This window comes from Xylocopa sonorina, unplaced genomic scaffold (assembly GCF_050948175.1).
Source record: "Xylocopa sonorina isolate GNS202 unplaced genomic scaffold, iyXylSono1_principal scaffold0014, whole genome shotgun sequence".
Classification (NCBI taxonomy): domain Eukaryota; kingdom Metazoa; phylum Arthropoda; class Insecta; order Hymenoptera; family Apidae; genus Xylocopa; species Xylocopa sonorina.
The window spans coordinates 4,266,133-4,280,252 of record NW_027490090.1 but is presented as its reverse complement, the minus strand read 5'-3'; the positions used below and the strand labels follow the sequence as shown (position 1 = coordinate 4,280,252).

Genomic DNA, 14,120 nt, shown 5'->3' with positions numbered 1-14,120 from the left:
TACCACAAGGCACAGTAAAGTTCTCAATCCTTTAGCCTTTACTCTTCAAGCTAACATAAAAAAAATTTCCAAATTACTAAATAAAAACCAACTTAAACCACGATACACAACAAGAAATTTATAATAGGCAAGAGACAATCCACTTTCTCTAAAATATTCCAAACCAAGAACTCGAATAGGGCACAGTAAAGTTCCCAATCCTTTAACCACTACTCTTCAAGCTTATGCAAAACAAAATTCCCAAATTACTAAATAAAAAACATGTGGAAGTTGAAGAAACATGTGGAGTTTATAGTAGACAAGAGACAATCCACTTTCTCCAAAATATTCCAAACCAAGAACTCCAATAACGCAAAATCCTTTAGCCTTTACTCTTCAAGCTTACAAAAAAAATTCCCAAATTACTAAATAAAAAGTTTAAATAAGAAGTTTATAGTAGAAAAGAGGTAATCCACTTTCTTCAAAATATTCCAAACCAAGAACTTCCACAAGGCACAGTGAAGTCGTCAATCCTTTAACCAATCCTTTAGCCTTTACTCTTCAAGCTCATACAAAAAGAAATTTCCAAATTACTAAATAAAAACCATGTGAAACCGTGGTACACAACAAGAACTTTACTTTACCTTTACATCAGCGACCTATTCCACCTGTTCAACCTAAACGAGCTGAATGAAAAAAGGCAATAGCCTTCGCAGAAGATATAGTAGTCACCATAGCACACATAATCAACAGCAAACCCACTCAAATCCAATCGCAGCTGTAAGAAATCCCTTCGCTGAGATCCAAGAATGCCTCTGTAGAACTAAAAAGGAAGTAACTCCTAAAAATTGCTTCTAAAAGTGCTTTATAAGCACTAAGAATGAAGGACAGCAATTAACGAACTGCCTTTCTCCTTTGTGGGCTTCCTTAAATGCAGATTTCTTGGGTCGTGGGTGTACATGGCCCAGGTCAGGATGGTCTACACCTTTTTACTTGAAGAATATCTCAAAATAAATAGAAAAAAGTGTGAAACCAAGCATCTCAAGCATCTCCTACAGAAGAAAATGTGCCACAAAATTTAAAATAACTGACAACCAAAACCCAACCATAGAAATTTGCTACAAAACTGCAGTACGCTATTTGTAAATGTAGTATATTCATAGATTTCAATCTAAATTATGACCAATATGTTGTAACACAGTTACAAAAAGTACAATCTGCATAACTAATCAACAAACGCCTATTGTACTCTAAATAAATAAACAAAAAAGTCAATATACCCCATTATAAGCTTCTAATTCACCTAATTCCTACATACGGTTGTAAAATATGGTTGAATATCAGTGGAAACTAAATGAAAAGACTGTGGCTACTTAGAAAGTGCCTTAGACAAGCATCGACATAAGTAAAACACCTGAATTTAAGTATACAAAGACAATAAGCAGTTACAGAAATGACAAAAAAGCAAAAATAACTCGATTAGGTGTATTCATAATGAAAAATATAAGAAACCAATGGGTTAAAATACAAAAAAAATAAAATCCAATAGACAGATATACCCAAACCCTTAATGCCACACAAAAACCACTCAAACAATTTAAAAAAAATTATTGTCGTATTTTCTGAGAATATTTTAATTAATTTCTACTTACATTTATCAAATATATAATCAGAAATCTAATTAAAATATTCTTATAAAATAAGAATTAATAAGAAAAAAATAAGAAATAATAATTAATAATAATTATAAAATAAGAAATAATAATTAAAATGTTCTTATAAAATAAGGTAATAATTTTCATCAATTTCATCATATTTTTTATAAGTAATAATATGTTTCTTTATGTAATAATAGATCTTTAAAATAACCCAGTGCGCAGTCAATTGTGTACATTTCCCACTTTTACCTTAGCAACGAGTAATCATCGCTATGCTCGTTTTCTTTTATTAATACCAATCATCTATTTCATTATTATTCAATAGACAATCCAAGATCGCCATCGTCAAACATAATTGTCCACTTAATTCATTTTTACACGTTCTTTACTTTTCAAGTAACGAATACAATACTCCACGTTAATTGAAAAAAATGTTTGATGGGCAGCGGTCTGCTTCGTCTCAGCGGTTGGCTAAGTAAATAATTCTTAAATACAATCTCTACATAAAATCTAAAACCATATATATTTATTTAGTTCAAATCTAATTTTTCATCGACTTACAAGCCCATAATAAAACTTGCTTAACACTGCGCCTTTTCTGCTCTATATTGTTCGTTTATTAATTTATGAATTTTATACTGTTCATTTACTGACCGTTTTTATTTTTACTGACCATTCGCTGTTTATATACCAACCATTTAATATTTTCACCCTTTCGGTAACGATACGCTGATCAAAACTTGATTTAACTCTTTGCGCTTGGAGTCTTCTCCACCGTCAGCGCTTCTAAATAATTATAACTTCTATCGCTAATATCTGCCAGCGACAGAACATTCTCATTTAAATAAAAAACTTCTAAAAACCTTGTTCATCAAGAAATTACCGTGAAATAAGTTTTATTAAGTCCGATGTCCTCTCGAAGAAGAAATCCAAGTTTACGTTACAATTAAGTCCTCTCGCAGCGATATCCGAGTGCAAAGAGTTAAATCTAAATTTAAATACCCTTCGCGGAAAAACCGTTTAACTCATCGTCTTTCTATTTACATTAATTTTAATTAAATAATGTTGAAAACAACGTACATCGAAGCTAGCGAATAAAATACATATATGTGTGTTTATTATTGAAATAACAGAGATATTAAGTATGTAATAAACGTACCATCATCACAAGTGGGAAAGGATGTTTATACACCCGTACAGGTGACTGATATTGTTGTACCATATCACAATTTCTTCTGTGTACCTCTTTTCGAGCTGGTTCAACTAAAACTGGAAAATGAACAGAAATTAACAAACTGTCATCGCGTAACTGCGTTTCAGTTCGATAAAAATCAATTAAGTAGATTAATAATTCAGTAACCTAGCGGTTGTGCTTTTTTGTAGGTTAGAATCAATCAGTTTCTAACCTCTTCTAGTCCATTCGATGGTTGAATTCACTTCACTTAGCAATGTTCGAACGGTAATTAAGCGGAATGGTAACGTTAATGCGATTTATAAAGATGCGAGCATAACCTGTACCCTGTTTTGTACACACGCGAGTATATAACATAACAAACAGAAAAAGTGTAAATCTTCTTAAAGGTGTAATTGAGTTTCATAGGTGGCACTATCGGTGTGTCTTAAATAAATTTGAAGATTGAAAGAATTAACAACTTTTGACATTGTATATTGTTAATTATTTCTACGAGTTTCGTGTTAACGAGAGTGATACGTTTTAAATAAGGAAATTAATAATAAAAATAACTCGTAAAAAGAGGAGAAAGAATAGAAAGAGAGAAAGGAGAGGTAAAGTGTAGTTTATTGGTGATATTACTAGATGAGTAAGTTGGTTGGCAAGACTGATTAGGTTAGAATGGTTTCTGCGCGCGAGATTTGAATTACTATCGATTGTGTATTTGTTAAAATTTATGTGAATTATTAAACTGATGCTATTATTTAACAAATTTATTGATATTATATGTATTATTTTTTGAAAAATCTGTATGGAACTCTTTTTATTTAGAATAGTTGGAATTTTAAAGAATTCAGTACGAAAATTGTTTATTTGTATTACTTTGCATTTTTTTTTTTTGGAAAAATGAAAATATTTTTGCTAATTCTTTTAAATATCGAGAGTACTATGTTACGTTGAATTGTACAAATATCGATATATCGATATTCGATACATTCGATATTCGATACAATCGATATACGATACATTCAATATTCGATACAATCGATATTCGATACATTCGATATTGGATACATTCGATATTCGATACATTCGATATTCGATACATTCGATATTCGATACATCGATATTCGAACACATCGATATTCGATACATCGATATTCGAACACATCGATATTCGATACATCGATATTCGATACATCGATATTCGAACACATCGATATTCGATACATCGATATTCGATACATCGATATATAATCGATATTCATTACAATCGACATTCGTTGCAATCGATATATAATCGATATTCGTTACAATCGACATTCGTTGCAATCGATATATAATCGATATTCGTTACAACCGATATATAATCGATATTCGTTACAACCGATATATAATCGATATTTGTTACAATCGACATTCGTTGCAATTGATATATAATCGATATTCGTTACAACCGATATATAATCGATATTTGTTACAATCGACATTCGTTGCAATCGATATATAATCGATATTCGTTACATTCGATATTCGTTGCAATCGACATTCGTTGCAATCGATATATAATCGATATTCGTTACATTCGATATTCGTTGCAATCGACATTCGTTGCAATCGATATATAATCGATATTCGTTACATTCGATATTCGTTGCAATCGACATTCGTTGTAGACATTCGACACATCGACACATCGTCATTCGATACATCGTAGTCACATACGTCGATAGAATTGTGCCAATTATCTGAACTTATTTATATTTATGTACGTAAAAAAACTGCTTTTCTATAATCGTAAAACAAATTTTATATACAAATACAAATAATATAAAGCTACATCAAAATTGCAAACATAATTATTCACTGTTCGTTTAAGGTTATCACTATCTACTTGCGATGTTATCTGCAGATGAAAATTCTCCACTCCAGACGAAAGGAATTTATCGATCTTTTCAGGCGCTAAAAACAAGCACATCGTTTACAATAATACAAAAGGAGTTTCAATGGTTTAAAAAACATCGAATGCGTTTAGATTGTACACAGAATAGTTATTACAAACAATGGGAATAGGTAAAAGCCAGTTTTCTGAGGAAGAACTGCAAGATTATCAGGTATTCAATATTATTAAACAATTGAACTGTTTATAAATTTTATTTATTCACTTAATATTCTTTGACGTTGCAGGATTTGACATACTTTACGAAGAAAGAAATTTTGCAGTAAGTATACATGCACAAACGTAATTCTTTTTTGTACAAATTTAGACGTTATTATATTTTACTTCAAAATTTGTTACTTTTCTAATTGATTTGTATCATATAGTTAGAAAAGAAAAATATTTACAGTAGTTTCTTCTATTTTTATAATGATACTCCCTTTGAATATTATTTTAGATTAATTTCAGCTTAGCTTTTGGATGTTACGTGCAACAAATCGCAAAAATATTCACACTTCTTACACTCGTTACTTTTCGTAGAAGAAATTTCTATATTAAACTGTTTTTTGAGCAAGGATGAAACTCTCGTTTAATATCAACCAACGCACCAAATAATTTAATACATTATTACAAATGCAAATCGCTTTCGAGCAACAAAAAAAATAAATATTCTGAGATAAATATAATTGATGTTTAATCTGTTTAAAAAGTGATAATCGATGAGCTTAATCCACGCTAGAATACCGTTAAATCAATTTTATATTATAATTATGTACAATTATTAATATACAGAAGCAATCGGAGTAGAAATATGGAAATAACGAAAGTATGAGCAAGAATTAACATCGAAACTACAAAAAGAGGAAGAAAATGTTAAAACGAAAAAGATAATGTGTACAAATTCGTACACGTTCCAAAACATGGTTGTCAATCAGTAATAGGAACGCACTACTTTGTATTCCCCTTCGTAATGTTTTTTTTAGCATGTCCTGTTGGTCCGTGTACATCTTTAAAAACACCCTGAATTGGTAATCTACCAGCGACACCTCTTTCTTTAATACTTTTCCAAATAGTTCCGTCTTAAGCAATTTCAGTTTGCTGATTTGGTACGTTACTTCCTCCTTCGTCTTCAGAACTGAAAGGCATGCATCGTCTCGTGCGTTTCTTTGGAATAAAATATTCCAAAGCAATCACTGTCGCTTGACTGATACTCTACATTGTTTTTATCAGGAATTTCGTCATCAGTACTGAAATTCGATAATTTTTCATGCATTTTTCATGCATTTTTCAAATATGTAGAAACTTTTATTCGTTTTGCTATTTTCAGGGCCTGGCGATCGCTATAAAAATAAGTTGAGACCAAGTATAATAACTCTTCGAGTATTTAAGGCTTCTTACTGAAGAATCTACTTTTCAATATATTTCAATATCCGCATAAATGTTTCTTACAAATGTTTCTTTCATTGGTGGTTGCGATTACAAAAAGGGGAATAAAATGTTAAAACGAAAAAGATAACAGACATCTCTGACTAAAAATTGAAATTAAAGAGGCAGCGAACACTTAGCTGGTGTCCAAAATTAATTTATTTACTTGTTAATGAAAACAATGTTACTTTCTGTAAAATAAAAAGAATTTGAGTACATTATTCTTCGAGATTTATAGAAATAGAACTTGTTAATGAAAACAATGTTACTTTCTGTAAAATAAAAAGAATTTGGGTACATTATTCTTCGAGATTTTATGGAAATAGAAATATTAAATAGAATAATTTATAGAAATAGAAATATTAAATAGAATAATTTATAGAAATAGAAATATTAAATAGAATAATTTATAGAAATATTAATTACATTTGGAAAATTGTGTAATTAAAATTCTATTTGCTTTTTGAAATATTTCCTCTTCGAATAATAGATTCATTTAAATGTATTTGTATTTAACATAAGTGTTTCGTTTATTAAAATTGTTAATGTAGAATAATTCTTTTGGATGTGGATTTAAGAAGTTTCTGAAAGAATGTCTTATTATTTTTCTTAAACAGAAGACTAGACGTGTGGGTTTTGTTTCTTTTTTATCCTAGTTTTAGATTTTAAAGGATCTTTTTGGAAGGCGCTTTTGTGATATTTGTTAGATTTTATTATATGAAATATTTCAATTACAATGCTTAATAAAAAGAACAAAATTAAAGCAATTATTAAATTTACCTTTTCGCAAATGAAATTCAGCTTTTCATAAACTAAATTCACCCTTTAACAAATAAAATTCATTCTTTTGCAAATTAAATTCGTATAAGGCATTATTGTGATATTTGTTAGATTTTATTAAATGAAATATTTCAATTACAGTGCTTAATAAAAAGAACAAAATTAAAGCAATTATTAAATTTACCTTTTCGCAAACGAAATTCAGCTTTTCATAAACTAAATTCACCTTTTAACAAATAAAATTCATTCTTTTGCAAATTAAATTCGTATAAGGCATTATTGTGATATTTGTTAGATTTTATTAAATGAAACATTTCAATTACAGTGCTTTTCAAATTCATCTTCTTGCAAACTAAATTCGCTCTTTCACAAATGAAATTCACCTTTTAGCGAACTGAATTATGTGAAATATTTCAATTACGGTGCTTATTAAATTTACCTTTTTGCAAATTTAATTAAGTGAAATATTTCAATTACAATACTTATTAAATTCCCCTTCTTGCAAACTAAATTCACCCTTTTACAAATGAAATCCACCTTTTCACAAATGGAATTCACACTTTCGCAAATGAAATCCCCCTTTTCGCAATATAATAATAGTTTCCATCGCTAATTGTTTCTATTGTTAATAATTTCCATCGCTAATAGTTTCCGTTCCTGATGGTTTCATCTTTTTGTAAACCGAATTCATCCTTTTGCAAATAAAATTCATTCTTTTGCAAATTAAATTCATATAAGGCATTATTGTGATATTTGTTAGATTTTATTAAATGAAACATTTCAATTACAGTGCTTTTCAAATTCATCTTCTTGCAAACCAAATTCACTCTTTCGCAAATGAAATTCACCTTTTAGCGAACTGAATTATATGAAATATTTCAATTACGGTGCTTATTAAATTTACCTTTTTGCAAATTTAATTAAGTGAAATATTTCAATTACAATACTTATTAAATTCCCCTTCTTGCAAACTAAATTCAACCTTTTACAAATGAAATCCACCTTTTCAGAAATGAAATTCACACTTTCGCAAATGAAATCCCCCTTTTCGCAATATAATAATAGTTTCCATCGCTAATTGTTTCTATTGTTAATAATTTCCATCGCTAATAGTTTCCATTCCTGATGGCTTCACATTTTTGTAAACCGAATTCATCCTTTTGCAAATAAAATTCATCTTTTTGTAAATTAAATTCATATAAAGCATTATTGTGATATTTGTTAGATTTTATTAAATGAAACATTTCAATTACAGTGCTTTTCAAATTCACCTTCTTGCAAACCAAATTCACTCTTTCGCAAATGAAATTCACCTTTTAGCGAACTGAATTATGTGAAATATTTCAATTACAGTGCTTATTAAATTTACCTTTTTGCAAATTTAATTAAGTGAAATATTTCAATTACAATACTTATTAAATTCCCCTTCTTGCAAACTAAATTCAACCTTTTACAAATGAAATCCACCTTTTCACAAATGAAATTCACACTTTCGCAAATGAAATCCCCCTTTTCGCAATATAATAATAGTTTCCATTGCTAATTGTTTCTATTGTTAATAATTTCCATCGCTAATAGTTTCCGTTCCTGATGGTTTCACCTTTTTGCAAACCGAATTCACCCTTTTGCAAATTGAATTCATTCTTTCGCAAATGAACTTCATCCTTTTGCAAATTAAATTCATATAAGCCACGATTCTGGTATTTGTTATATTCTAATATATGAAATATTTCAATTATTGTGCTTATTAAATTCACCTTTTTGTAAATTAAATTCGTATAAGGCATTATTGTGATATTTGTTAGATTTTATTAAATGAAACATTTCAATTACAGTGCTTTTCAAATTCATCTTCTTGCAAACCAAATTCACTCTTTCGCAAATGAAATTCACCTTTTAGCGAACTGAATTATGTGAAATATTTCAATTATGGTGCTTATTAAATTCACCTTTTTGCGAACTGAATTATATGAAATATTTCAATTACGATGTTTATTAAATTTACCATTTTGCGAATTTAATTATGTGAAATATTTCAATTACGGTGCTTATTAAGTTCACCTTTACGCAAACTGAAATCACCCTTTTGTAAATAAAATCCATCTTTTTACAAACCAAACTCATCCTCTCGCAACTTACACGCTTCTACTCAATCATTTTCTATAAAAAAACGCCAAATATATATTTTCTCATTAATACGTCAATATTATTAGACAATCATGAATAATCCAGAAGAACTCTTTTCTTCTTTTTAATTCCACAAGACTCAAGAAATACTCAGATCTTCCGAGTCAGACCAATTCTTCTTATCTTCTTACTCTTTTTATAGTTTCAGTATTAATTCTTTTCATCATACTTTTCTGATCTTAATATTCTTATTCCACTTGTTTACAATTACTTCTGACGATATCCTAGAAATAGATAAATTTTATCAATTATTACTTCTTAAATAGATTACATGTATTAAACAATGTTTATTCTGTTCGTTGAAAAATTTAACAAATATCTGGGCAACATAAAATGATTCGTACGATGCTGTTCGATTCAAGATCAAACAGAGTCGAACAAAACAACTATTACACATTTTAAACTCCAAAGAAAGCTTTGTCAAGAATCGAAGAAGATCACTTTCAATTAATGCATATTTATGAATGAAATTAAATTATATTTCTCTAACTTTTTTCTGTAGAAGAAAGAGAATAAAATATGCAAAATTATCAGCCATCTTCACTAAAACTTAACGCTGGATAAATGGACAAAAAAAATGGATAAAAATGTAGAAGAAAATTTATTTAATATTACCTAATAGAGTCTATTCTGGTAAAATCTAAGAAAATAAAGAAGAGAAAGTATTAAAAAAAATTCCATCTTACTTTATTACGCATTATTTTATTAAATAAGATTCATAATTCAATATTTAAGTTAAATTTCTTCTTCTTTTTTTTATATTTAATGTCCGAATAGGCCTCAATTTTTTCTCTGCGCCCAAGGCTTTGCATTCTTACAAATTTGCTATCTAAAAAAATTATGAAACCATTAGCAGAACATATTTTTATTTTACAATAGTGTATTACACTTTTTTAATGGCTAGAATTAATAAAAGATTGCCTAACTTCTTTAGATTCAATGTTCGGAGGACCAAAATTTCTTCTCTGCGCCAAAGACTTTGTATTCTTACAAATTTGCTATCTAAAAAAATTGTAAAACCATTAGCAGAACATATTTTTATTTTACAATAGTGTATTACACTTTTTTAATAGCTAGAATTAATAAAAGATTGCCTAACTTCTTTAGATTCAATGTTCGGAGGATCAAAATTTCTTCTCTGCGCCAAAGACTTTGTATTCTTACAAATTTGCTATCTAAGAAAATTATAAAACCATTAGCAGAACATATTTTTATTTTACAATAGTGTATTACACTTTTTTAATAGCTAGAATTAATAAAAGATTGCCTAACTTCTTTAGATTCAATGTTCGGAGGACCAAAATTTCTTCTCTGCGCCCAAGACTTCATATTCTTACAAATTCGCTATCTAAAAAAATTGTAAAACCATTGACAGATCATATTCTTAATTTACAATGGCACATTACACTTTACGATTGCTATTTAACAATTAAAATACTGCTTTCTTGTGACCAGCGCCCACCAGAAGTTCAAAGCACTCGCACCAGAGAAAGTTGGTCACAATAGAAACGCGAAGCTGCCAATGTCGAAGATCCTACAGTACCCAGAATTAAGAGCGAACCCATTTGGAGATAGAATTTGCAAGGTCTTCAGCTCCAGCCAAGACGGAGACTGCACCTTCGAAGACTTTCTGGATATGATGTCTGTCTTCAGCGACGCAGCACCCAAAGCTGTAAAAGCTGAACATGCTTTTAGAATATTTGGTAACGCCTATATGCTTCATTCGTTGGCTCTGTTTTTTAACACTAGATTTACCAGCCATTTAAATACAGGGCGCGACAGTAACTATTAGCATCTCAGATATCTTCGAAACTATAAGTTTCACAGAAATTTTTGCTGATATAAAAATGTATAGTTAGAAGGGGACCATCTGTTGACGAGAATAGTTTTTTTGTAAGTGGAGGTATGTCGGACATATGAAGGTCACCTTCATTTTTTTAAATGAATTGGTATGTTTTTTCTTCCGTATTACGATGGAGCATCTTAAAACGAGTTTAAAGTAAATTTAAGCCTTATAATTTGTTTCAGAGTAAGCTTAAACTTTGTAATTCACTTCAAAGCAAGCTTAAGCCTTTCGAAGCAAGTTTAAGTCTTATAATTCTCTATAAAGCAAACTTAAGCCCATCGAGGCAAACTTAAACCTTGTAATTCTCTACAAAGCAAGCTGAAGTCTTTTGAAGCAAGTTTAAGCCTTGCAATTCTCTGCAAAGCAAGCATAAACCTTGCAATTCCATTTAAAGCAAACTTAAGCTTTTTGAAACAAATTTAAGCCTTGCAATTCCCTACAAAGAAAACTTAAGCATTGTAATTCAATTTAAAGCAAATTTAAGCCTTGTAATTGCCTTCAAAGCAAATTTAAGCCTTTCGAAGCAAGTTTAAGCTTTGCAATTCCTTTCAAAACAATTTTGTGCCTCTCAAAGTAAGCTTAAGCTTTGCAATTGCTTTCAAAACAATTTTATGCCTCTCAAAGCAAGCTTAAGCTTTGTAATTGCTTTCAAAACAATTTTATGCCTCTCAAAGCAAGTTTAAGCTTTGCAATTTCTTGCAAAACAATTTTAATCCTTTCGAAACAAGCATAAGCCTTGCAATTCTCTGCAAAGCAAGCATAAGCCTTGTTATTCTCTGCAAATCAAGCATAAGCTTTGCAATTCTCTGCAAAGCAAGCATAAGCCTTGCAATTCCTTCCAGAGTAAGATTAAGCTTTGTAATTCTATTTAGAGCAAGCTTAAGCCTTTCGAAGCAAGCTTCAACTTTGCAATTCCCTTCAAAGCAAGCCCTTCAAAGCCTTTTGAAGAAAGCTGGAACTTTGCAATTCTCTGCAAAGCAAGCATAAGCCTTGAAATTCTCTGCAAAGCAAGCGTAAGCTTTGTAATTCCCTTTAAAGTAAGCTTAAGCCTTTTGAAGCAAGTTTAAGCCTTGCAATTCACTTCAAAGCAAACTTAAGCCTCTCAAAGCAAATTTAAGTCTTGCAATTCCCTTCAAAGCAAATTTAAGGCTTCTGAAGCAAACTTAAACCTTGCAATTCTCTTCAAAGTAAACTTAAGCCTTGTAATTCCCCTTAAAGCTTGCTTAAACCTTTTGAAGCAAGCTTGAACGTTGCAATTCCCTTCAAAGCAAACTTAAGCCTTTTGAAGCAAGCTTGAACTTCGCAATTCTCTGCAAAGCAAGCGTAAGCCTTGCAATTGCCTTCAAAGCAAGCATAAGCCTTGCAATTCCTTTCAGAGTAAGCTTGAGCTTTGTAATTCCCTTCAGAGCAAGTTTAAGGCCTTTGAAGCAAGCTTGAACTTTGCATTTCTCTGCAAAGCAAGCATAAGCCTTGAAATTCTGTGCAAAGCAAGCTTAAGCCTTGCAATTCTCCGCAAAGCAAGCATAAGCCTTGCAATTCCTTTCACAGTAAGCTTAAGCTTTGTAATTCCCTTCAGAGCAAGCTTAAACCTTTCGAAGCAAGCTTGAACGTTGCAATTCCCTTCAAAGCAAACTTAAGCCTTTTGAAGCAAGCTTGAACTTCGCAGTTCTCTGCAAAGCAAGCGTAAGCCTTGCAATTGCCTTCAAAGCAAGCATAAGCCTTGCAATTCCTTTCAGAGTAAGCTTGAGCTTTGTAATTCCCTTCAGAGCAAGTTTAAGCCTTTTGAAGCAAGCTTGAACTTTGCATTTCTCTGCAAAGCAAGCATAAGCCTTGAAATTCTGTGCAAAGCAAGCTTAAGCCTTGCAATTCTCTGCAAAGCAAGCGTAAGCCTTGCAATTCTCTACAAAGCAAGCGTAAGCCTTTTGAAGCAAGCTTGAACTTCGCAATTCCCTTCAAAACAAACTTAAGCCTTTTGAAGCAAGCTTGAACTTTGCAATTCCCTTCAAAGCAAAATTGAACTTTGCAATTCCCTGCAGAGTAAGCTTAAGCCTTTTGAAGCAAGCTTGAACTTTGCAATTCCCTTCAAAGCAAACTTAAGCCTTTCGAAGCAAGCTTCAACTTTACAATTTCCTTCAAAGCAAACTTAAGCCTTTTTTGCAGCAAGTTTCTGTAATACAATAGAGCATCTTAAAACAAGTCCAACGACCTGTAACATGAAGCGATTGAAGGTCATAGAAAGTAGAAAAAGGCGATAATACTTACAGTTTTAGCAGTGAATGGCGCATACGTTTACAGCAAGTGTTCTCTGGTAAATCTAGTGTTAAATAAGTCTCTTGCTAATTCCAGTTCGCATTACAGATTTCGATGGAGACGACATGCTTGGTATCGGAGACTTAAGGCAAGTTGTAGACAGACTCACTGCTTCGCAGAGATTAAACGAAACAGATATACAACAGGTGCTTCAATACATACTAGACGAAGCTGATCTGGATGATGATGGTGCGCTTAGTTTCGCTGAGTTTGAGCACATCATTGAGAAGAGCAGCGATTTCTCTAAGTACGAACAATATTAATTGTACAATTGTATCGTCAACATGTTATCGAATGACTTTATTTTCATACGTGTATTTCTATTTATTTTCAGAAGCTTCTCCATACATTTGTAAGGCGCAAATGGTTTCGTAATGCATATTATATATGCACGAATACATTAACAGAAGACTGAGTATCGTATTATGCATCAACGCAGTCGATGAGCCTAAGAAGAAGAAATCTGCATTAAGATTTAGAATCGTTGGCAGTATTTCTCGTTAAGGCCTACTAGAACACGAACGTAGCTTAATTAAGAACTCTCTTAATTGAATCTGCGATGAACATTGATTACGCCTTATATTTCTAATAGTTGATAGAAGTTAGTAATAGTATTTATCTATTCATAGTTTTGTAAGAAATATATACACACAGAAATATAGCGTAAGTGCGTTGTCTTTCTATTTTTCAATATTATGTTTATGATTCTATTATTTAAAGAATATTATTAAAGTTTTTATATATATTGTAGAATGTTTCTGTAAAATGCAGAGAAGAAATGAGTCGAAGAAGAGGTCATCTTCGATTTTAGGATTAATGCGCAGC

General features: G+C 30.8%; 2 protein-coding genes across 2 annotated transcripts in view; one reads left to right on the top strand and one right to left on the bottom strand.

Annotated features, from left to right (window-relative positions):
• The window catches only part of LOC143431822 (protein real-time-like), a 64,237-nt gene extending 61,347 nt beyond the window's left edge, over window positions 1-2,890 (bottom strand). Inside the window, exon 1 of the mRNA XM_076908773.1 lies at window positions 2,797-2,890. Coding sequence (XP_076764888.1) covers window positions 2,797-2,859 — 63 coding nt within the window. The 5' untranslated portion in view covers window positions 2,860-2,890. The remainder of the gene's footprint in view (window positions 1-2,796) is intronic.
• Window positions 2,891-4,823: 1,933 nt separating this feature from the next.
• On the top strand, window positions 4,824-14,106 carry LOC143431765 (calcium and integrin-binding protein 1-like). Its single transcript, XM_076908708.1, has 9 exons — window positions 4,824-4,922; window positions 4,996-5,030; window positions 10,595-10,842; window positions 13,344-13,542; window positions 13,630-13,647; window positions 13,703-13,778; window positions 13,888-13,896; window positions 13,950-13,958; window positions 14,047-14,106. The coding sequence occupies exons 1-9, from the start codon at window positions 4,872-4,874 to the stop codon at window positions 14,104-14,106; spliced, it is 705 nt and encodes a 234-aa protein (XP_076764823.1). The 5' UTR covers window positions 4,824-4,871.
• The last annotated feature ends 14 nt before the right edge of the window (window positions 14,107-14,120 follow it).